This window comes from Hemicordylus capensis, chromosome 9, assembly GCF_027244095.1.
Source record: "Hemicordylus capensis ecotype Gifberg chromosome 9, rHemCap1.1.pri, whole genome shotgun sequence".
Lineage (NCBI taxonomy): Eukaryota > Metazoa > Chordata > Lepidosauria > Squamata > Cordylidae > Hemicordylus > Hemicordylus capensis.
The window spans coordinates 16,236,721-16,260,319 of record NC_069665.1 but is presented as its reverse complement, the minus strand read 5'-3'; the positions used below and the strand labels follow the sequence as shown (position 1 = coordinate 16,260,319).

Below are 23,599 nucleotides of genomic sequence, written 5' to 3'. Positions count from 1 at the left end.
CTGAACATACTGACATCGTTCAAAGGGAGTCTGGAAGTCCCCTGCCCCCCGCTAACCCGGTGTGTTTCTGGCACGTCGGCCATCTTGCCGCCCACAGTCTTCATGCTTAGGTTGCCTGTCTGAAGAGTTGGGGCACCCCATGGAAATGGGCACATCCATGTTTAGGGCAATTGCCTCTTCAGACAGACACCCTAAGTGTTTGAAGTGGGGTTTGCACTCATTCAACGATAAAGCAGGAGTGTATAACAAAAGTCTCTTTTTTAGAGGAGTCAGCTTCAACATCCATTGGAGTCCCTCCTGCTGTACCTTCCCCTTGTGTTACTGTGTTATTGCTCCTGACGGCTGCCTCACCTCTCCTACTTAGTTCCACATACTTTGATGCACTAAGCATGACGAGCACGGGTAACAAGATGACTGATGGGCCAGAGATTCACTGGGACAGGACTTCTGGACCTGCTTGGAAAGATGCAGAGGCACAGCTAGGGGAGAGGGGGCCTGTGTTCACACCTCTCCCCGGAGGCCCCTCGGAGCGAAGGATATAAGCAAGAAAATTGGGAGGAGTGGAGCTGGGGACCCCTCAGACGCTCATGGGCCTGGGTTCTTTTAACCCATCTGCTCAATTATAGCGACACCCCTGGAATGATGCAAACGTGCTCAATGGAGTTTTTGATGAGTCCAGATAGGGTTATTTCGAAGCGTAAATGAGTATCTTTTGGATGAGCGGAAAAAAAAATGCAATTATATTTTTATGTTGGTTAAAACAACAACAAATAGTACATAAATAAACAATGAAAGTATCCTGTGGAAAAACCATTGATGTACATTAGAAATTAAGGCCGGCAGGATAGCTTCAATTTAAACAGATTACACAAACAGGGATCATAGGATATTAAAAAAACAAAAACTGGCTATCGTTTACAAAAAGCATTACAATTGCTCTAAATAATATTATAGTTAATCCCGCTGGTTAAACCGCAAACGTTAATTAATCACATAGGAATATCTTTATTAGTAGGTTTTTTTTTTTTTTTTTAAAGGAATACATTCTGTAGTAGAACCATATTGATAGGCACAGGTTGGATTTTGCAGGTTAGTGAATAAGATTACGGTTCTGCTGATGTGATGTTGCTGAAGCCAACAGGGCTACTCCAAAGTAAGTGGTTTATGGATGCTTGCCTAAAAAAGCTACCTCTGTGCCCACAGACTTTGTGTTCTGGTGAAGTGAATCAAGCGGCCCACCTGTGAAACCTGGAGTTGGTTCTGGCTATTTAATAGTGTACAAAATTAGGAAAAGAATCATGGACATCTGGGAAGGGCCTGCTATACTTTTGGAACAGTCAAAATTGGCAATGGATATGCTATTTCAATTCGGAAGGGCCAAATACCCCTCTGTTTACAGTACTTGGAAGAGAGAGAGAAAAAGAATAAAAGAATAAAGGCAGTTTCACAGTTCATGAGGCTTTTCTATGAAAAGTTCCCTGAAGCAATTGAATTTCTTTAACTATAGTTGGTTTTCTTTTTATCTTTTTTTCTTTTACAAATAAAAGTTTAGCCTGTATGCAAAAAAGAAATGAACATATTGCAACAAAGTGAAACGTACATAGGAAGCTGCCTTAGACTGAACCAGACCTTTTGTCCATCTAGCGTTAATATTGGTGGGCAGCGGCTTCTCCAAGGTCACAGGTAGGAGACTCTCTCAGCCCTACCTAGGAGATGCTGCCAGGGAGGGAACTTGGAACCTTGAACTTCTGCTTGTCCCAGAGTAGCTCCATCCCCTAAGGAGAATATCTTACAGTGTAGTCTCCCATTCAAATGCAAATTAGGGTGGACCCTGCTTAGCAAAGGGGAAGATTTATGCTTACTTTACCTTAAGTGGCACAGTGGGGAAATGCTTGACTAACAAGTAGAAGGTTTCTGGTTTGAATCCCCGCTGGTATGTTTTCCCAGACTATGGGAAACACCTCTATCGGGCAGCAACGCTAAGGAAGATGCTGAAAGACATCATCTCCTACTGTGCGAGAGGAAGCAATGGTAAACCCCTCCTGTATTCTACCAAAAGAAAAACACAGGGCTCTGTGGTCGCCAGGAGTTGAAACCTTTACCACAAGACCAGCTTTCCTCCCATCTTAAGGCCAGGAAATTCTCCTTCCTTCAAGTATTTAGTGGTGGAAGCTGATTTAATTGAAGGGACAGGGATTCTAGCAACTGAAGGAAAAAATCTTGGTTAGGCAAGAGTCATGGTTCTCCAAATAACATAGTATGTTTCCTCTAGCAAGCAAAATAAGTATTTCGGGGGGTTGTGTGTGTGTGTGTATGATGGTGGATTCAAACATGCAGATGTTGGGATTTAGTGAGGGTTAGGCCACTGGCTGTTGAATTTCAGAGGCGGGGAAGCTACCTGTCAACATGATGGGACCAGAGGCAGGTAGCATAGTCCAAAACGAAAGCTGTGTTGCTTTATAGGGCCTAGGGCAGGGTTTCTCAACGTGTGGGTCCCCAGATGTTATTGGACTTCAACTCCCATAATCCCCAGCCCCAGTGGCCTTTGGTTTGGAATTATGGGAGTTGAAGTCCAATTACATCTGGGGACCCACACATTGAGAAACTCTGGCCTAGGGGAAGGTGACTGGCCCTTGGGGGGGTGGGGGTCAGCAGCCTTGAAATCTAGAGTTCAATGTAAACAGCCTACGTCTGAAAAATGAAGGGTTGATGGCACAGGTTGGTTAAAGCCCTGAAGCCTGTCAGCTAGAAACCCCGGTGGAAGACCCCGCTCCCAGGATTTATGTCAGGTCATCACTTGATGTTGCCATTGGCATACATGTGAGCCTTAAGACATGGCACACTTTTTCAAAAGTCATAACAGGATCCTGTCGTGTAGGGGTTCTCAATGGCATTTGACCACTGTGGCTGGGGATGATGGGAGTTTTAGTCCAACAACTTCTGGGAACCCCTGCTTGAGAACCTCTGATTTAAATACTGAAATACAGGACGCCTGAGGTATAAACAAGGGCCAGGGAAACCCAGGCAAAGAGGGCAACTATGACAGCAAATTAAAGGTAAAGTTGTGCCATCGAGTCAGTGTGTCAACTCCTGGTAACCACAGAGCCCTGTGGTTGTCTTTGGTAGAATACCGAAGGGGTTTACCATTACCTTCTCCAGCACAGGATGAGATGATGCCTTTCAGCATCTTCTTATATTGTTGCTGCCCGGTATAGGTGTTTCCCAAAGTCTGGGAAACATAGTCTGGGAAACATACAAGCGGGGATTCAAATTGGCAACCTTTGGCTTGCTAGTCAATTTATTTCTGCCCCTTTCTGCTTCAGTAGCAAATGGCGGGGTGGTTGTGCATATATGGAAGGGGATATGAGTGTGTAAGGAGGTGGCCTGGGGTGGGTAGAATATTTTGTTTGGATATGAAAGGCCTGTACTTGGATTCAAAACTGACCTGCAATTGGTTAGCTGGCAAAATCCTGTCTCTCAGTAGCATTTCTCCATGTGTAAATTGGGAACCTGCCACAGGGATGCAGCAACACTGAATGGGAGGAGAGCTGGTTTTGTGGTAGCAAGCATGAACTGTCCCTTTTGCTAAGCAAGGTCTGCCCTGGTTTGCATTTGAATGGGAGACTACATGCGAGCACTGTAACATGTTCCCCTTAGGGGATGGGGCCACCCTGGGAAGAGCTTGCGTGCAGAAGTCTCAAATTCCCTCCCTGGCATCTCCAAGATAGGACTGAGAGAGACTCTTGTCTGTAACCTTGGAGAAGCCGCTGCCAGCCTGTGTAGACAATAATGAGCTAGATGGACTAATGATCTGACTCAGTATGAGGCAATTTCCTATGTTCCTATGAATTTGATAAGGGATTGTGGCTGACAATAAAACTCGCTGGGCTACTCACAGAGTAGAGAAACCCAAGCACCAAGCACATGAAAATCAAGGCTGCCGATTTAAATGGATTTCCATGCAAGGAGAAACATTTCCTCCCACAATGCCACGGGTTTTCATGCTTCATTTCTAAGATCCCGGCCACCCAAACCAGTTCTAAAAATGCATGAAGACCTGCTTGTTCTGCCTTCTGAATTGGCAGTCTTTCAGCATAAGGAAATTTGCTGTTGACCAAACTCAATACATGAGCTCTTCATGGGGATCCAATCCATAAAGCTCTGCTAGCATTTTGAACCTGGGACCCCAGTCATTCAGAAAATCATAATCGATATCCGAGTCTGAAGATCTTGATCCCAAAGAGCTTAGAGATTCGGCAATGGACTCGGTGCCTTCGTAACCATAGAGGTGGAGAGTGTCGTATGGCAGCAAATCCCCATCGTTGTCGGCTTCATCTTTTTTCATTTCAATCACAAGGGCCATTTCTCCAGTGCCAGAAAGACCATTTCCTGGTGGCTTTTGGACCTGGGAATACACACAGGGTCTGTCCTTCAGGGTGATCCGAGGTGATGTCATGGCGCTCTGGCGGACGGAGTTGAGGACTGACACATCGTAACTTGTGGTGTCCATTTCACCGCCGCCTTCTTCATCATAAGCCACCAGTTGCTCGTGAATCTCAGCCACATTCTTCTTGAGAATGTTCAGATCTTTCTCATGCCTCTTCTTCCAGGCTATTAGCAGCAAAACGACTGCAGGCAAAACAATTGCAAACAAATGTAGCCATATATCAATTACAAGCTGGGAAAGTGAAACAAATGTAGTGAAGTGAAACAAATGAGGTCAGCTGCCTGCACAGTCTGTCCAGGATGGCCCCACCCACACAATTACTTCCTGGTCCATGATTGGGAGTGCACATGGCTCCCGAATCTTAGCTGGGTGCTCTTCCACCCAACTTAGAATCATGAGAACCAGTCCTAAGTGAATGGCCAGGATCCAGACCTATGGTATGTGCCAGCTAAAGAATGTTTTCCGTCCTGTGAGGGGAGAGGAGTGATTTTTGAGAATCCCCGTTTTCCCCTGCGGTGATCTATGCCTCTTGAAAATATGTGTCTGAGGGCTCCCCAACCTTCAGGGACATATTTCTGGGAGGCACAGTCACCTGCTGAGGGAAGGGGAAATTGATGTAAACTGCCCTCCCCCCTTGTACAACGAACACTCTTTCACTCGCACAGCATTAGTAATCCAACAGCAAATGGTGACCCGAGTTGGAGAATCCCCTCGACTAGATGTGCATCGGTTATAGTGCCAACAAAGTCATCTTATATTCTTCCAGGACCAGAAAAAGATCCATGGAATGCATGGAACAGTCAGACAAGAATATGAGATGCACATTTTTCAAATCCTTCACTATGATTTAGATTGACCATTAGTGAATGCTGCTTTAATGTCACTGTATGTTTGCAATAGATATATACAATGGATAAATCATGGCACCCTTTTGCCTTAGATGGCAAGACGTATGGACCCGTAACAAAACATAATGGATATTGTATGTAAACCACCCGAGACATAGGTATTGGGTGGTATACAAATATATTTCAACAAACAAAGTGTTGCAGATCTGCATGTAATGTCTGCACTTATGCTTGAGCGTGGGGAAAGGTTTAGGTATCTTTCCTCCTCAGAAGCAGAAACTGTGCAAAGAGGCACCTTTCAAGTGGTGATTGATTCTCTTTATATTAAACAGGAGGAGAGCAACCCACTGTATTCAACCCCAGCAAGATCATCCCTCCAATAGTTGTCGTCTACCTAAAGTTTGACTGTGAGCCCTTTGGGGACAAGGGACCATCTTATTATTCTTTTTCTATGTAAACCGTTTTGCAAATTTCTTTGTGGAAAAGTAGTTATTGAAGTAGTAGTGATATTCTTCAAGCTGAGAAATGTCCTGCTCTTTTTGTTCAACCCCTCCTTCTTCCCTCCTTGCCACAGAGTTCCATTGGGTCCACCCACTGTCTTTTCTGTTAACTGCACTCTGAGGTCACAAATATTTCACCCCATAGACTTGCATCGGGACAGTTTGGGGATTTTATTTATTTATTTTTTGCCTCTTAGGTTTTTTTCATCAGATTTTTTCAACACTGACTTATCTGTTGGTCACCCTCAGACTTCTCACTCACTGACAGGTGCTCCAGTTATGCATCCATAAGGATCATAATGTTTCCAACTCCAGGAAATAGATATAAGATGGTGAAGATTCTGCTCATACATTTCCAGAAAGAATTAGGCCATATCAGTGAGTCTGTCTGTCTTCAAATTTCCTGAAAAGCTATTACCTGTACCCAGGTAATACCCTGCTCTTAAATAGGGGAAATAATTATTCATCTGGGGAAAAAACATATCTCTGTATGTCCCATACAGAATACCCCACCCCCATCTCTCTCCCTTGTCCACATTCTCCTCAACCAAATATGGAATGTATTAGTGGATAGAAATGTAAATAATTACCAATGATCATGACGGTGCAGACAAAGATGATGGCCAACAATGCTCCAATGCTGACCCCGGTCTGTTTTTCTGCCCTTTCACACAAAAACTCTCCCGCCTCGTTACACTTGCAGACCTCAATGGTCAGGGTGTTTGTACTGCTCTTCAGGGGTACGCCATTGTCAGAGATGACGATAAGCAGCTCATGGATATCGACTAGCTTCCGATCAAACTGCCCGTATTTGACGGTGACATTCGCTGTGTTATCTGGGGAAAGGCATGACGTCTTAGGGAGTGATAATTTCAAATGACAATTGCCTTAGAGCAGGATTCCCGAGCATTTTAAACAAATGTGTGCCTTCTGTTGCAAACTGTCAGCTCAAGTTCTCCCATAGAGATTTTTAGAGTGTGTGTATGCAGACACAGAGACACACACAGACACCAACACTGCACCCACGCACACACAGATGTCACAGACAGAGAGACAGGGTGCTACAGCACTGGCTCACATCCAGGCTAAGTTACTCATCCGTACTCCCATTGAAATTAATGGGACATGTTTACTCAGAGTACTCAGTGCTAATTTTGTGAAGCCTGTCAGTCAGGCAGGGAGGGGAGGAGCACACTGAGCTTCAGCACATGGCCAGCCCTGCCCCACCAGCAGGTGCATCACTGAGGACAGATCAGCTTCAAGCTGGCGATCCTCAGGTGGGGAACAAATCAGGCAGGTGCAGCATGGAGAGGAAGGAGGGCTCTGAGGAGGGCTGGTCTTGTGGTAGCAAGCATGACTTGTCCTCTTTGCTAAGCAGGGTGCACTGCATTTGAATGGGAGGTTACATGCATGAGCACTGCAAGATATTCCGCTTAGAGGATGGGGCCACTCTGGGAAGAGGCTCTCTGGGAAGAACATCTGCCTGCTTGCATGCAGAAGGTTCCAAGTTCCCTCCCTGGCATCTCCTAGATAGGGCTGAGAGAGACTCCTGCCTGCAACCTTGGAGAAGCCGCTGCCAGTCTGTATAGACAATACTGAGCTAGATGAACGAAAGATCTGACTCGGTATATGGCAGCTTTCTATTCATGTGAGTACGGAATTCTCTGCCACAAGAGGTGGTGACAGCCAACAACCTGGATGGCTTTAAGAGGGGTTTGGATAACTTCATGGAGGAGAAGTCTATCAATGGCTTCTAGTCGGAGGGCTATAGGCCACCTCCAGCCTCAAAGGCAGGATGCCTCTGAGTACCAGTTGCAGGGGAGCAACGGTAGGAGAGAGGACATGCCCTCAATGCTGGACTAGATGGGCCTTGGGTCTGATCCAGCAGGACTGTTTTTATGTACCCCCTGGGAGCCCTTCAAGTACCCCTAGGGGACCCTGCTGCCTTACAGGATTGCCAGCCATATGGCACAGGTTCAGCTCCTGGGGGGAGAAAAGCAAATATCTGGCTGCCTTGTTCTTGCGGTCCTTAAATATATTCTTTGTTTACTTTGTGCGTAAGAATTATTCAGACCGGGACCCTCTTTGTGACACAGAAAACCCAATTTGCATCATGGTTAGCAGACATTCCCACAATGCTTCCTGGTACTCTGCCTCACGAAATCTGCAGGCACATACCACGATTGTCGATCAGAGTGAAGTTGCTGTCTTCAGAAGCCAAGACATATTTGAATTTCACGTCTACTGGCAACTCGTCAGCGTCCGTAGCAGAAACCAGGGTGACCACCTAGAGGAGTTGAGAAGGGCTTTATTTCAGTAAATACCCAAACCAGAATCCACAACTAGCTTTGAGATCTGTCCAGGGGGCTTTGGGTACAAGTCTCTCATATGGCTCACTCATGCTACCTAGCAAGCTGCTTCTGAAAAACTGATGGGTTCAGAAGCAATAGGACTGCCGCTCTCGTCTCTGAATGCTTCACTTCTGCCGATTGCTTATTTACTGTTTTCAAATGGCGGCTGAAATCTTGTTTTTGCCAGGCCCTGGAAATACGATATTGCTCAGTCAGGGAAACCATTATTTGTCATACGCTATTGCTGCATTCATGCCGCTTTTTAAAAAATATTGTGTGTGATTGTTTGTGTTTCATTGTTCATTGTAAGAGGCGTAGTGCTTGTTCTTGCAAGGACAAGTGGTGGTGGTGGAGGGGGGCTTACTTTTGAAAATAAATAATGCATAGAGACTTCTCAAGCTGCTCTTCTAGTCAGAGGCGGCGCTTTCATAAGGCGAGGTGAGGCGATCGACTCAGGTGGCAGATTACTGGGGCAACAGCAGGATGCTCCCCACAGTTGCCTTAGAGCAGCTCTTTGGTACCCATCTGACCTTTGCAAGTTTTGAAAGGTGTGCCTCTCCTCACCAGTATTCCCTCTAAGAGGGATTCCCAGGCGTTATTGTCTGCAACTCTCAGCATCCCCAGCTGCAATAGCTTTTGCTTGGGGATTATGGGAGCTGTAGTCACTAACATCTGGAAATCCCTGTGTTTGCTCCTCACACTTCCTACAAAGCTTGCAAGAAGCACAAAGAGAGAAGAGGACTTCTGACTTGAAAAATCTTTATAGGGGAACTTGAGCTGGGTGTGTCTGTAGACATAGAGGCTATTCAAACGGTCTGCAAAAATTGGGCTAAGGGAGCCTAGCCCGATTTTTGCAGACTGTGTGAACCATCAGGCTTGGCTGTGAGCCTGGTGGTTCCTGAGCGGGTAACCCGCTCAAGTAACCCACCCCTTAAACCGGGTTTGTGGAGCAAGCACTCTGCAAACCTGTTTTTTTGGATTGTGAGTTGCCGTGGCTATTCATAAGTAGACCCCCGGCCGGGAAGCTTAAAAGCAGCCTCCTGGCTCGGGGGTCTCTCTGGTATGCCCTGTGCGTGGCCCCAATCCTCCCAGCCCCCACCGGCTCTGCTCTCCCTGCAAACCCCTACAAAGCGGGTCTCACTGATCATGAGACCCGCCTCACACACTCTAAAAATATCTATGGGAGAACTGCCGGCAACCTTCCCTCCTCCCAGGAATGTAGCTAGAGGGGAGGGGGCTTGTGTTCGCCGCTTTCCCCAGTGACTCCTTGCATGTAGCAGACATACCCCCTGCAGAGGGACCTGCTTGGCCCTAATGAATTCATTTCCCAGCAGAAAATGAAGCAGGCTGGGCGTTTTCTTGGTTAAGAACATAAGAACAGCCCTGCTGGATCTGGCCCAAGGCCCACAGGCAGGAGCTGAGGGCATGCCCTCTCTCCTGCCGTTACTCCCCTGAAACTGGTACTCAGAGGCATCCTGCCTCTGAGGCTGGAGGTGGCCTATAGCCCTCCGACTAGTAGCAGTTGATAGACCTCTCCTCCATGAAGTTATCCAACCCCCCCTTAAAGCCATCCAGGTTGTTGATTTCCTGGCAATCAATTTCATGGGATGACCCACTTTCTCCACCCCATGCATGATTTTATAGGCCTCTATCATGTCTCCCTGCAGTTGTCTTTTTTCTAAACTAAATAGCCCCAGGTGTTGTAGCCTTGCCTCATAAGAAAGGTGCTCTAGGCCCTTGATCATCTTGGTTGCCCTCCTCTGCAGCCTTTCCAGTTCTACAGTGTCCTTTTTAAGATGTGGTGACCAGAATTGTACGCAGTACTCCAAGTGTGGCCGCACCATAGTTTTGTATAAGGGCATTATAATGTTAGCATTTTATTTTCAATCCCCTTCCTAATGATCCTTAGCATAGAATTGGCCTTTTTCACAGCTACTGCACATTGAGTCGACACTTTCAACGAGCTGTCCACCACGACCCCAAGATCCCTCTCCTGGTCAGTCACTGACAGTTCGGATCCCTCTTGGTTCTCCAAGAGAGTGTGAGAGTGAAGAAAACACCCAGTCCGCTTTGTGGTCAACTGGGAAATGAAGGCAAGAGGGCCAGGCTGGCCCTTCCGTGTGCTGGCCATGCCCCCTGCATGTGATGTCACATGCAGGGGGTGTGGCCAGTGCCTGGAAGAGCCAGCTCAGCCCTCCTAAGTTCATTTCCCAGCTGGCTTCCTTGCTGGCCAGGTGTTCCCTTTGTTCTCTCCCTTGCTCTGCTTGAGGGAGAGAATGAAGGATATAGGGAGGGGTGGACCAGTTCTCAGGATCCGGGCAGCTCAGGTTCTTTGAACCCATCTGCCCAATTATATCTCCACCCCTGCCCCCTCCTCATGCCACTTGCAAAGTGTGCAGAATTTTGAGAGGGGGCTGGCCTCCATCGGGGGTGTGGGGCACGGCAGCATTTCGTATTGAAGCCACAGGCCATCCCTGATTTCAGCATATCTCCCTGAAGGAGAGGACTTCTGATTTGAAATGTATCGAGTTTCCCTGTTGTCTTCAATACATTCACTATTTCTGCACGTTTGTGGTTGGCCGCCACTCTTTGTTTGAGGCTACTGTTGGTCACAGGATACAGACTGTGAGGAGAAATACTGAAATTGTATGTGTGCACGTGTGTGTGTGTGTGTGTGGGGGGCCTCTGCAGGCAGAGGCTGCAAGGCTGTGTGGCTGCAGAGAAGTGGAAGCAGAAATTTTGTCTTGGGCTTACCTTCCCTGGTGCAGCATTCTCACAGACCTGAACAGGTTGCACAGGCAGATCAAGTGTTGGTGCGTTGTCATTTATATCGAGAACTTTGATGTAAACTTTGGCGTTACTTTCTAATCGGGGCACTATTTCTGAAACAACAAAAAGAAAACGATCTCAGATCGATCAGCCACGCAGCATGCTGAAAGCATGTAGAAGCAAGTGCTGTTTGGGTGCCCCAAGCGCGGCCAGTGAGTCTGAGCTGGAAATTCTCTCTAGGAGACTGTGGAAGATGGAAATGGGATCGTAGCTCACTGGCAGGGTACTTGCTTGCTTGGAGAAGGTCTCAGGCTCAGTTCCTGGGATCTCTAGGAGGCCTTTCAAACGGCAGGCTTATCGTGAGGCTTTATTGTGAGTTCTGGGCATAACGGATACTCTGATGCAAAAAGAGGATTTTTTAAATCCTGGACATAAACCGGGCTATGTTCCAATATGGAGGGGAAAACCCAAATCATGTGCGAAGTGCTCTCTGAAATATCGCATGGACTTTGGGGTAAATCTGGCCGATATGTGAACGCACACCCACCCTCCCAAAGTAAAGTCGCAGTAATGTTGCTGCCTGAAAAAGTTCGAGGGAGGGCTAGGAGAGACTCCTGCCTGAAATGCTGAAAAGCCGCAGCCAATTGGCGTAGACAATTCTGAGCTAGGTGGACCTACAGCAAACTGTCCTACAGCAATTTACCAGCGCCAGGGAACATTAAGCAGTAGGGTGGTGTTACATAGGAAGTTGCCTTATACCAGTGGCAGAGGCAGAGCTACAATTGGGCAGACATGTCCCAAGAACATGCCCTGCCCTGCCTTCGGGGCCACCTCGTTCCCCTCCCCCCCCAGCCAGTTGGCTCGTCACTCCTGCTGCCACCACATTTTGCTGCCTGCCGCTGTGCTTCTACCAGCCTTTTCCTCCCCAGGGCGCACTGCACTGCCCACCCATAGTGGTGCACTCCGCTCGTAGCAAGGTTGGAGTGGGCCCAGAGACGAGATTTTAAAATGCACCCCCCCCCACTGAAGCTCAGCTCATGACGTAAAGAAAGCTTAAATGAGGCTGAATCGTGGTAACAAAAAGCATAGTAAAATTTATATATATATATATATATCTCCTATGTGAGACAATAGAACATCACCCTAAATTATTTTTAAAAAGGTTTTGTAAATTGTGGACGATGCAAGTCATTTAATGGTACTAGAGAAAGAGATGCTGTTCTTAACACACTCATCAGTTTTAGAGGATGATGATGATGATGATGATGATGATGATGATGACGACAACATTTATATCCCGCTCTTCCTCCAAGGAGCCCAGAGCGGTGTACTACATACTTGAGTTTCTCCTCACAACAACCCTGTGAAGTAGGTGAGGCTGAGAGAGAAGTGACTGGCCCAGAGTCACCCAGCAAGACTCATGGCTGAATGGGGATTTGAACTCGGGTCTCCCCAGTCCTAGACCAGCACTCTAACCACTACACCACGCTGGCTCTCGGAATATAACTGAAGGAAGCCCGGGCGGGTGCGTGGCTGGAGGAGTCTGTCATGTGACTTGCCTCTGCTCCCCCCACAAGGCAGTGGGCCCCCAGACAACTGTCTCCTCTTGCCCTAATTATGCCCTTGCCTGCTACCCAGCTACTTGGGGTCCTCACCCTGAGGCAGCTAGGAAGGAGGGCACACATGCACCCTGCCTAATCAGAGCATGCACGGTTTGCATCCCCAGCTGCCGCAGGGTCAGAGGGAGCTGGAGCACAGTAGTGTGCCACCGCCACTGGGAGGAGGGAGGCCACTGCCACTGTCCCTGGGGTAGGGGGCATACCACTGCCACTGCGGGAGGGTTGTCTGTAAGAACATGGGATACCTATGCCTTCACTGTGCCACTGGTCATTGGTCTGTCTAGTGCAGTATTGTTTGCGTTGAGTGGTGGCAGCTTTCCAGGGTTTGACCATTACTCTCAAGCCTTCCTTGGAGATGCCCGGGATTGAACCTGGGACCTTCTGCATGCAAAGCAGACGTTCTGCCACTCAGCTACAGTCCTCCCCTGGTTTGTCCTTACTGGCAATGGACATGCTTGGCTCCTGGTGTATGAGCAATTGCCTGAACCTTTTCCCTGGTGTTTGATGGGCCTTGATTTGTTCCTCTTGATATCTGCACAGCTCTGTAAGGAGGCCCTCACTGGCTGCTATTCAGCAACCCCCAAGGAGCAGACAGATGATTATCAAGGGGCCCAGGTCACAGCAGTGTCAGGAAAACCATGTGTGTGATCCACAGCCGTGCTGCCACGAAACTGAAAGGCTCACAACAATGTATGTGGAGCCAATAATGTGGGCCCTTGTCCCAGGATTATTCTTACTCCTCTAGGACTTGTGTTTAGGAGGATCAGGTGGTAAGGAGCCTTGTGTGTGTGGCCCATCTGCTTGGTGGTTGGTTTTAAATATGGCAGCACTGCTGTATGATCCTTGCCCCCCATCCATGGCTCCCAAGGTGCTGCTGTCATGGTTGATGGATATTTGAGAACTGGTGTGGAGAAGGAAGATTTGGTTACCTCCACATACTACAGGCAATGGACTAAGATGGCTGGTGGCAAGAGCTGGGCAGCACTTATCTAACTTATAAATGACAGACGGATATAGAAAGCTGCCTTATACTGAGTCAGACCATTGGTCCATTAGCTCAGTATAGTCTACAGCGACTAGCAGCAGCTCTTCAAGGTTTCAGGCAGGAGTCTTTCCCAGCCCTACCTAGAGATGCTGGCAGGAATGGAACCTGGGACTTTCTGCACGCAGAGCTCTACCACTGAGCTACAGCTCCAAGTTAACACTTACGGTTTCCATCTAGTTCATTGGCCACCACAGTTATATTATGCCAGGAATGTTCTTCTCTGTCCAGTTGCTTCTTGGCAGTGATGAATCCTCTGTTGCTTATTCCAAAATCACTGGATCCTATGATAGTGTATCTGTGGGTGTAAAAAGAGTAGTGTGTTTATAAACAATTGGAGTTCTGTATGAATTAACCTCCAGGTTTAATATGTTCAAAATGATTCCCAATCAAGTTTTTTAAAGAGTGAAAACTGATCAGAGCACTCTTCTTCAGATCTGCAGTAAATTATTGTGTATTGTATCATGGTTATGATGTTAGGGCTAGGGGTGCAACCTCTTATCAGGTAATAAGATTAAACAATCGAAACATTTTGATAGGCTAAAAGACACCCAGATCCATTGTATTTTTTAGAAAGTTAAATTATTTTTAAAATAAAAATACGCAGGAACATAGGAAGCTGTCATATACTGCTAATGTCTCGCTACTTAATTTGTCATCTGCAACAGAGCATTTTGCTTCATGGGGAGTATTCTAGGGCTACAACCCATCTTTGCATGCTGCATTATATCCCAAACCATAGTTAGTAATCACACTTCTAGGTCCAGGGAGACTTCTAAAAATTAGAGATGTGCATGAAACAATTTTTTCCAATTCATTTCAAATTTGAATCAAATTCCAAAAAATTGTTTTGAATTTGAATCAGATTAGACTTCATTCCAAAAATTCAATTCAAATTCAAATAGAATTTGAATCAATTTGACCCTGTCCTGGCATCTTTTTAAACCAGCAGGGAGCCTGAATGGTTTTTAAAAAGAGCCAAACAGCTCTTGGATTGAATTCAAATCAAATTTTGAAAATTCACTACAAATTTGAATCTAATTGCCTTTTATGGAGTGATTAGATTTTAATTTGAATCATTTGAATCACCCAGATTTGAGTTGAATTGATTCAAATTGATTTGCACATCCCTATTAAAAATGTTCTGTAAATGTACAACTTCATATTACCTTATTTGCCGTTTTGCTCTGTCAGGATCAACTGCATGAACAGATCCGATTGGATTTTTATCTGTGCTTTCTTCTTGTACTTCAAACACATATGACAACTTGGAAAAGACAGGAGGTTCATCAACATCTTTAACGTTGATGGTCACGCTTGCAATACTTTTGGGCCCTTTCAGTTTTGTGTATACATGGTGAATGTCAGCATCAGTTGCTTCAATGTCAAACCTGTAGCTGGATATTTTTTCGAAGTCCAATTGCTGCATGAAAACAAACATCTCTAATGACATGGTGAAAACACATTAATATACTACTCAGTACTGTATATAATGAACATTTTTTTTGCACTCTTTAAACTTTGAATTGTAAGCCACTTTGTGAATGTTTTTATTTAAAAGGGGGGTAAAAATATAAAAATAAATAAAACAAATCTGTGGTTTGGTGAGAGCCATGTGCTGTGAAGTCTCAGAAAATGGAGAAATTAGCATTAGCTCTATCAACGGCTACTAGCCTTGGTAGCTATATACCATCAGGATCAGAGGTGGCATGCCCCTGAACACCAGGTGCTAGGAAACACCAAGGGAGGGGTGGTTTCTATCTTTTCCTCATTTGTGGGCTTCCCAGGTGCACCTAGTTGGCTACTCCCTGAAGCAGGATGCTGGTATGTCTGAACCCAGAAACTGCCATAACCACAGTTTTTTTGTCGATTTTCAAACCGCAATCATAGAGGCAGTGGTGCAGACCCATCTGGGATCGTGGCTGTTCCATTCCTTTGGTGCTTCTCATTGGCTGCCTCTCTGAGCAGCAGCCCCGCCTTTCCTGTCAACTCCACAGCTATGGAGTTGCCCGGAAACAGGAATGTTGCCATGTCGCACCCCAGGCTTGTCAGCTTGTCAAGCAGCACAGTCACACAGGGGCGTTCTCTCTTCCCACTCTGTCCCTTGTTTGCCCCCACCTGGCAAACAGGAGGGAAAGTGAACAGGATGACTGGACAGTCATTAACTACTTTGCTCCCCGAGAAAGAAGCAACAGTCGGAGTGCAGAGAAATGGCACCGAAACAGAAGGAGCACGCCGACCCCGGCTCAAGAGAGTGCCAGGCCACGGGGAAACCCCCTTACAACTCATGAGAAGGACCGTCAGAGCAGTGTTCCCTCTAACAGGGATTCCCAGAGGTTGTCAACTACAACTCCCAGAATCCCCAGCTGCAATGGCTTTTGCTTGGGGATTGTGGGAGTTGTAGTCAACAACATCTGGGAAACCCTGTTAGAGGGAACACAACATTGGAGGGGAGGGGAGAGAATTGCAGGTCAAAATCCCAATCATCCCCAACCATTGGCCACTGTGGCTAGGGATGATGGGAATTTTAGTCCAAAAACAGTTGGAAAGCCAGAGTTGTACAGCCTTGGTGTAGATAATATTGAGCTAGATGGGTCAGTGGTCTGACTGGCAGCATCTTATGTTGGGATTTACTACAGACCTTTTCTCAGTTCGATGTATGGGGCATGCTTGTCTCTGTTTGAATGTAGCTATGTATTGGCTTGGAGGTCTAGGTCTAGGTTTGTTTGTCCGCTCCTTCAACTGTTGTCTTGAATTTCAAACCGAGAGGTTCTCTCTCTCACTGCATAAGAGACAGCTTATTGTTTTCTTAGCTTATGTTTTAGCTAGTAATAACTATCACACTCTTGTTTCCCAGTTAAAGTAAGCTTCCTGTGTAATCACTTATACAAGACAAGTAATTACTCTGCAACACAGCGATCAGTTGTTACCCATGTAAACAAGTGAAGCATAGGCAATCAAATACCTTCTTGGCTTTAATTATTCCTTCATTTGTATTGGGATTCGGGATGATTTCAAAGGTGTCTTGGTAAGCTCCTCTCACAAAACTATATTTTGTCTGTCTGTTCTGTGGCTCATCGATGTCTCTGACCTTCAGCCTACCCACTTCACCTCTTTCTGGGATATTTTCAGATACCTCAAAAAGGAATGTGTCTGCAAACAAAGCAAAAAGCAAAATGGGAAACATGCATACAAATATAAATCAGGACCTCTGGTGCAACTCCTCTATGGTGTTCCGTTGGGACCCTTTCCCAAATTTCTAAGAGCAGTATTTCAAGTACTTTTTGGTGGTTGCACCCCATTTATGGAAAAACCTCCCCAATGAGGTTCACTTGGCTTCATTACTTTGTACTTTTAGATGCCAGGTAAAGACCTTTTTGTTCACCCAGGTCTTTAAAATTCTGATTTTGAACTAATTTTAAAATGAGTTTTTAAGCAGTTTTGTATTGTATTTTATATTTTCTTTTTGAACAGATACTCTGTGCGGGGTCGGCTAGTAATTAGAAAGCCAACCAGAATTCCATTCAGGACAGGAGAGCGTTCAGTAAGTACATATATGTTGTATATGGGTGAGGAAGGGGATGTGGAATGAGGAGGAGGGCTGAATACAGAATAAAGATTTGTGAGTTTCCAAACATTTGTGGAAAGATTTAATCTGTGATTCTATATAGAATATCACTTTACAGCAGGGGTGGGGAACCTTGGCTCTCCAGCTCTTTTTGAACTACAACTCCCACCATTGTGGCTGGGGATGATGGGAGTTGTAGTTCAACAACAACTGGAGGGCCAAGACTCCCCACCCCTGCTTTACAGGATATATGAAACATATAATCTTGATCATATATTCAGCAGCAACAACAACAACAGGCACTAAGAACAAATGCAATAAGAGCAAAAGTAGAAAAATCAAAAACGAACAGCAAGTGCCGCCTTTGTAAAGAAGTAGATGAAACCGTGGACCACCTAATCAGCTGTTGTAAAAAGATCACACAGATTGACTACAAACAAAGGCATGACAAGGTAGCAGGGATGATACACTGGAACATCTGCAAAAAATACAAGCTACCTGTAGCCAAAAATTGGTGGGAACATAAAATTGAAAAAGTTGTAGAAAATGAAGATGCAAAAATATTATGTGACTTTCCACTACAAACAGACAAATATCTGCCACACAATACAGCTGATATAACTGTAGTTGAGAAGAAAGAAAAACAAGTGAAAATAATCGACATAGCAATACCAGGGGATAGCAGAATACAAAAAAGAAAAAGAAAAAAAAGAAATAGAAAAAATAACAAAATACAAAGATCTACAAACTGAAATTGAAAGGCTGTGGCAGAAGAAGACCAAAATATTCTCAGTAGTAATTGGTGCCCTAGGTGCAATTCCAAAAGACCTTGAAGAGCACCTCAACACCACAGGGGCCACAGAAATCACCATCAGCCGACTACAAAAAACAACTTTACTGGGAACAGCCTATATTTTGTGACAATATCTATAATAATAACAACAATACTGATAATAAAATTCAGCCATCCCAGGTCCTTGGGAAGGACTTGATGTCTGGATAAAACAAACCAGTCAATAACACCTGTCTGACTGTGTAAAAAAGAAATAATAATAATAATAATAGCTCTTTCACCATGTACCATAAATGGTGTGAGTGGTTTTGAGAGAGAGCACTTTTTCACTCTCTTGTAATACTACCAGTTGGGGGTCATTGATTTCAGTGGCACCTATTTCCCAAACAATTATTTAGGGTTAGGAGTGGACGACTCCCTAACTTAATGCTTTGACTTTACAACACACAACAGCAGCTTTGCAAAACTTACTTTGTTCAAATGTTGGAGAGTTGTCATTGATATCATCCAATTTAATGTGTACTGTAGCAGTCCCCGATTCTTCTGACTTCAGACCTTTGCCATCTATGGCTTCCACGATGATATCGTAGGATGCTTTTTGTTCTCTGTCCAAATTAGGTGAAGCTGTGCTGATTATTCCTTAAAAATATATAAAAACAGTTCCGAAACATGCTGTGCCTACCATTTGCCACATCTACACATTTCCTCCAGATTAATCTATAGTTAACTTTAATTTTAGCTCATGGCTGCACAACTTCAGCCCTCCAGCTGTTTGGACTATAATTTCTATCATCTCCAGCCACAGTGGCTAATTTGTGTGCCCCCTGAGTTAGCTTCTCATGGCGGTATCCTCGTGACTAGTTAACTGTGACTGGCCAGCTCCACCTGCTTCTGTGGAACATGTCATGAGAACCTGGAATTTCCAGGCAATAAATTGTTAGCTCGCTGCACTTAACCAGCATTTAACTGGGATCATAGGAACATAGGAAACTGCCATATACTGAGTCAGACCATTGGTCTATCTAGCTCAGTATTGTCTTCACAGACTGGCAGCGGCTTCTCCAAGGTTGCAGGCAGGAATCCCTTTCAGCCCTATCTTGGAGAAGCCAGGGAGGGAACTTGCAACCTCCTGCTCTTCCCAGAGCGGCTCCATACCCTGAGGGGAATATCACAGTGCTCACACTTCTAGTCTCCCATTCATATGCAACCAGGGCAGACCCTGCTTAGCTATGGGAACAAGTCATACTTGCTACCACAAGACCAGCTCTCCTCTCCCTCTCTGATCACTAACAAGCTGGCAGAAGCTGAGCCCGATTGTTTCTTTTCCAATTTGCTTACTGATGTCATACCTACCTGAGTCATCTATTTTGAAGAATTCCTGTCCCCGGATAACTCTGTAGGAAACGTTAGCGTGGCCATGGAGGGTCGGATCATCTGCATCTACAGCTGTCACTTTCATGACTGAAGTTCCTAGAAGGGGCATTATCAAACAATGCAACATTATCATTTCGCTCTTCTGATAATGGAAAGCAGATGAGAGCTGTGAATCAAATCTGATTGCTTTTGCGTGTGGTCCACCTAATGGCGCAGCGGGGAAATTACTTGACTAGCGAGTCAGAGGTTGCCGGTTTGAATCTTCGCTAATATGTTTCCCAGACTATGGGAAACCCCTATATTGGGCAGCAGTGATATAGGAAGATGCTGAAGGGCATCATCTCATACTCTGTGTGAGGAGGCAGTGGTAAACCCCTCCTGTATTCTACCAAAGAAAACCACAGGGCTCTGTGGGCACCAGGAGTCGAAATCAACTTGATGGCACACTTTACTTTACATGTTTACTAAAATGGTTTGTTCTGTCCCAAACAAACAAATACAAAGAAGAAATGAGCTTACCTACTGGTGACATTTCAGAGACAGAGCCATTATACAATCTTTGAACAAAGATTGGGGCATTGTCATTGATGTCATAGACTGCGATGTGGAAGGTCGATGGGGGCTCCAATGGCTGCTTGGTGACGCGGTCGAAAATCAGAGCCTTCAGTGAATACTCTTGTTTCTTTTCTCGGTCCAGCCTTTCGTACACGGAAATATCTCCAGTGACGGCATCGACTTTGAAGATAGTGCCGGCACCGTCTCCCTCCAGAACGTATATAGCATTGTGATTCTGTATGTTTGACTTGATCTAAACAATTCAAAAGTCTGTAAATGACACTTGAAATAAGGAAGTGGAACAATATGGTGAGAATTAAAATGTGGACCTAGGAGGCAGGGTGGATGTGGGACCCCTTAGAGTTGGTCTTGTGGCAGCAAGCATGAATTGTCCCCTTTGCTAAGCAGGTCCCACCCTGGTTTACATTTGAATGGGAGAGTACATGTGCAAGCACTGTAGGGATGGTGCTGCTCTGGAAAGCGCATCTGCATCCTTGCATGCAGATGGTTCTAAGTTCCCTCCCTGGCAGCATCTCCAAGACAGGGCTGAGAGAGTATCCTGCCTGCAACCTTGGAGAAGCCGCTGCCAGACTGTGTAGACAATACTGAGCTACATAGACCAATGGTCTGACTCAGTATATGGCAGCTTCCGATGTTCCTAACTTTAAGTTGGCTATCTGGGGTCAACCTCCAGGTATCTCAACCTCCATTTCTCATATGAAAAGCTGGAAAGATAAAGTCCCCTTCATTCTTGAGCTTTATTACACCACCAGGCCTGCATAGCTAGTAATCCCTTAAGCCAAACACAACTCATCAACTATATATGATAACACACTAAGTCAGGGATGGGCAAACTTGGTCCTCCAGCTGTTGGTGAACTACAACTTCCATCATTCCCAGACACAATAAGCTGTGTCTGGGGATGATGGGAATTGTAGCTCAACAACAGCTGGAGACAGTGGTGGCTGGTGGGTGCTAGGGCTAGTGTGGGTAGAGGAGAGCCCGCTCACCAAGACAGGAGTTCCTCTGCACATGCTTTTCTCCGTGCTGGTGGGGGAAAAGCCCACTGGCAGGGAAGAAAGCAGGGAGGGATGCAGAAAAACAGAGCCCCAAAGGCAGAAAGCAAAAAGGGGGAGAAAACAGAAGCAGAAGGCAGGGGCCAAAAGGCAGAAAGCAGAAAAAGAAGTGCAGGGGGAAAGGAGGAAGAGGGGGCAGAAAAGAGAAGTCAAGGGGGAGAAAGCCAGGACTTGCCTCCTTCCACCCACCCACCCAACCAAACCAGCTACCAGAGAAACTCAAACTCACCACTACCGGCAGCCAGCAAACAAATCCTCCAAAGCATGCAGCTTCCTCCAGCCCCACCTCCTCCTTGCCTTTTGCTTCCCTCCTTGGTCTTATTGGCTGGAACAGCCTGCTAATCAAGCTGTTCCAGCCAGTCTGATTCCTAAGGGGCGCAGGCCTGGCATCGACCACTCCAGGAAATTTTTTAAAAAAAGGTTAAAAATACACTTCCTGGTGGATTCAGAGGCTGTATTTTCTACCAGGTTTTTTTAAGTTGCTGGAGTGATCGATGCCGGGCTGGCGCCCCCTAGGAATCAGGCTGGCTGGAACACCTTGATTAGCAGGCTGTTCCAGCCAATAAGACCAAGGAAGGAAGTGAAAGGCAAGGAGGAGGGGCTGGAGGAAGCTCCATGCTTTGGTGCAGGGATTCTCAACGTTGGATCTCAAGATGTTATTGGACTTCTGCTCCCCTAATCCCTAACCAAAGGCCACTGGGGCTGGGGAATATGGGAGTTGAAGTCCAATAACATCTGGGGACCCAACGTCGAGAATCCCTGCTTTGGTGGATGTGTTTGCTGGCTGGCTGCCTATACTGGTGAGTTTGAGCTTCTCTAGTAGGTAGGCGGTGGGGGAGGGGGGGCACAGCAAAGCACCTCCTGCCCTTATTGATGAGCCACCTCTGGCTGGAGAGTCACGTTTGTTCACCCCTGCACCAGGGGCTTGATTAAACCTCCTGGTATTGCAGCCTGCTCAAGCCTGCAAAAACCGTGCCAGACCCCTGCCTGGCATACAGAAGATCCCTGATTCAGTTCCTGGCATTTTCAAGTGCAGTTGGGTTGAGGTCCCTCTCGGGAACCCTACAGAGCTGCTGCCAGTCAATCACAACCTCAAAGAGACCAATGCCTAAATGACCTAAAAGGCAAGCTTTATTCAACAGGACAGTGCATTACAAAGCCCCTCAATTAACTGTGTGTCAGCCAGGCAAAACTTTTCAAATGTCTTTCTTCGTTTGAGTGAGTTTGACACTTTTCTTGACAATTGTGGCCATACATCTTCCTCCTCGGCGCAACAGTTGGGATCTGTCAGGCTGTCATGGCAGAGTGAAGGAGACCTTTCTGGATCAGTGCTGTTGATTGACAGGCAACAGGATCATGGACTGCTGTCAGCTCACATGAGCTAGTTCTATAGACCCTGAGATGTTTTCTCTCTTTCCTGGAATAGTCTCCCCAGAGAGGATGTTTTGCTTGATATTTTTGCTCTTTAGTTTCCAAGGAGGAATCGTATATTTGATTCCTTCTTGAAATATTTGTTAGAGGCATTTGCAGGACTGAGCTAAGCTGTACAGGAAAGTTCTCAGTGCTAAAATGCTACAACTGCATATTGGCAGACGTATGAGAGTTAAAAATGTAGATTTTTAAAAATTAAAATCTTTCATGATCCTGGATATTTTATTTGTAAATTTAAGTTCAAAATACTGAAGCTATATACATGCGCAGGCAAAACTGGGCTAAGGAAGCCTAGCCACATTTTGTCTGTGCGTGTGTACCCCTAGGGTCAGTTCCGATCCTGGCAGAGCATCAGCAGCAAACCCGCCTCCACAGCCCCCTCTAAAATGAGGTTAGGAGAGCGAACACTCTCCTAGCAAACACTCTCCTAACCCCATTTTTGTGATTATCTGCTTGCAGCCATGACTGGCAGACTGTGGGGGATCCCAGCCAGCTTTGGGGAGGGGAGGGGTTCCCCATAATGCAATGCACGTGCACATGGTGCATTATGGGAGGTCTAGGTGGCGGGAAGGTGTGGGGTGAAGCATCACAGCACCCCAACCCCCCGAGCTACTGGCAGCAGCTGAAAAGCCGCCTCTCGGCTCAGGGGTCTCCCCAGTATGCCCTGCGTGCTCGTGCAGGGCATACTGGGGCTTGCGGGGGCCACGCGGCTCCCACTCCCCCCACCCCCCGCCATCTCTGTCACAGAGCCGGCCATTGTGTGGGTGGCCAATCCGGCCTCCCAGGGCTCCCTGCCCGCCTTTGAGTGGGGAGAGCGGGCTTAGCCCGCTCTTCCTGCTCACTGGTTAAAACCGGGTCTCACTGATCATGAGACCCGGTCCTGTGATGGATACCAAGGAGCGAAACAGAGTCTGGGGGCAGCAACAGAGAAAGCCCTGTCCCATGTGCATGACAGCCGGGCCTCCCTCATTGTTGGCATCCGGAGCAGACACCCATCAGATGACCTTGTCAAGTGGGGAGCAACCCTTGGGAGCAGGTGGTCCCTCAAGTATCCAGGGTCCTCTGAGGAACACAGAGAGGCTATTCCCACGATCCCTGGAAAGTGGGCTAAGGTAGCTTAGCCCACTTTCCAGGGATTGTGGGAACTACCGGGCTTGCAGGCGAGTCTGGTGCTACCAAGGCAGCTAGCCTGCCTAATTGCCCTTCCCCTTAAATGAGGTTAATGG

At 46.4% G+C, this 23,599-nt stretch overlaps 1 protein-coding gene across 1 annotated transcript in view; it reads right to left on the bottom strand.

Moving 5' to 3' along the window:
• Nucleotides 1-728: 728 nt before the first annotated feature.
• Nucleotides 729-23,599, bottom strand: part of CDH5 (cadherin 5) — a 48,812-nt gene continuing 25,941 nt past the window's right edge. Inside the window, exons 3-12 of the mRNA XM_053271589.1 lie at nucleotides 19,831-20,119; nucleotides 19,291-19,407; nucleotides 18,409-18,576; nucleotides 16,542-16,729; nucleotides 14,746-14,999; nucleotides 13,744-13,874; nucleotides 10,901-11,028; nucleotides 7,974-8,082; nucleotides 6,386-6,631; nucleotides 729-4,629 (exon numbers count right to left, since the gene is read on the bottom strand). Of these exons, the coding sequence (XP_053127564.1) occupies nucleotides 4,121-4,629; nucleotides 6,386-6,631; nucleotides 7,974-8,082; nucleotides 10,901-11,028; nucleotides 13,744-13,874; nucleotides 14,746-14,999; nucleotides 16,542-16,729; nucleotides 18,409-18,576; nucleotides 19,291-19,407; nucleotides 19,831-20,119 (2,139 nt within the window). The 3' untranslated portion in view covers nucleotides 729-4,120. The remainder of the gene's footprint in view (nucleotides 4,630-6,385; nucleotides 6,632-7,973; nucleotides 8,083-10,900; nucleotides 11,029-13,743; nucleotides 13,875-14,745; nucleotides 15,000-16,541; nucleotides 16,730-18,408; nucleotides 18,577-19,290; nucleotides 19,408-19,830; nucleotides 20,120-23,599) is intronic.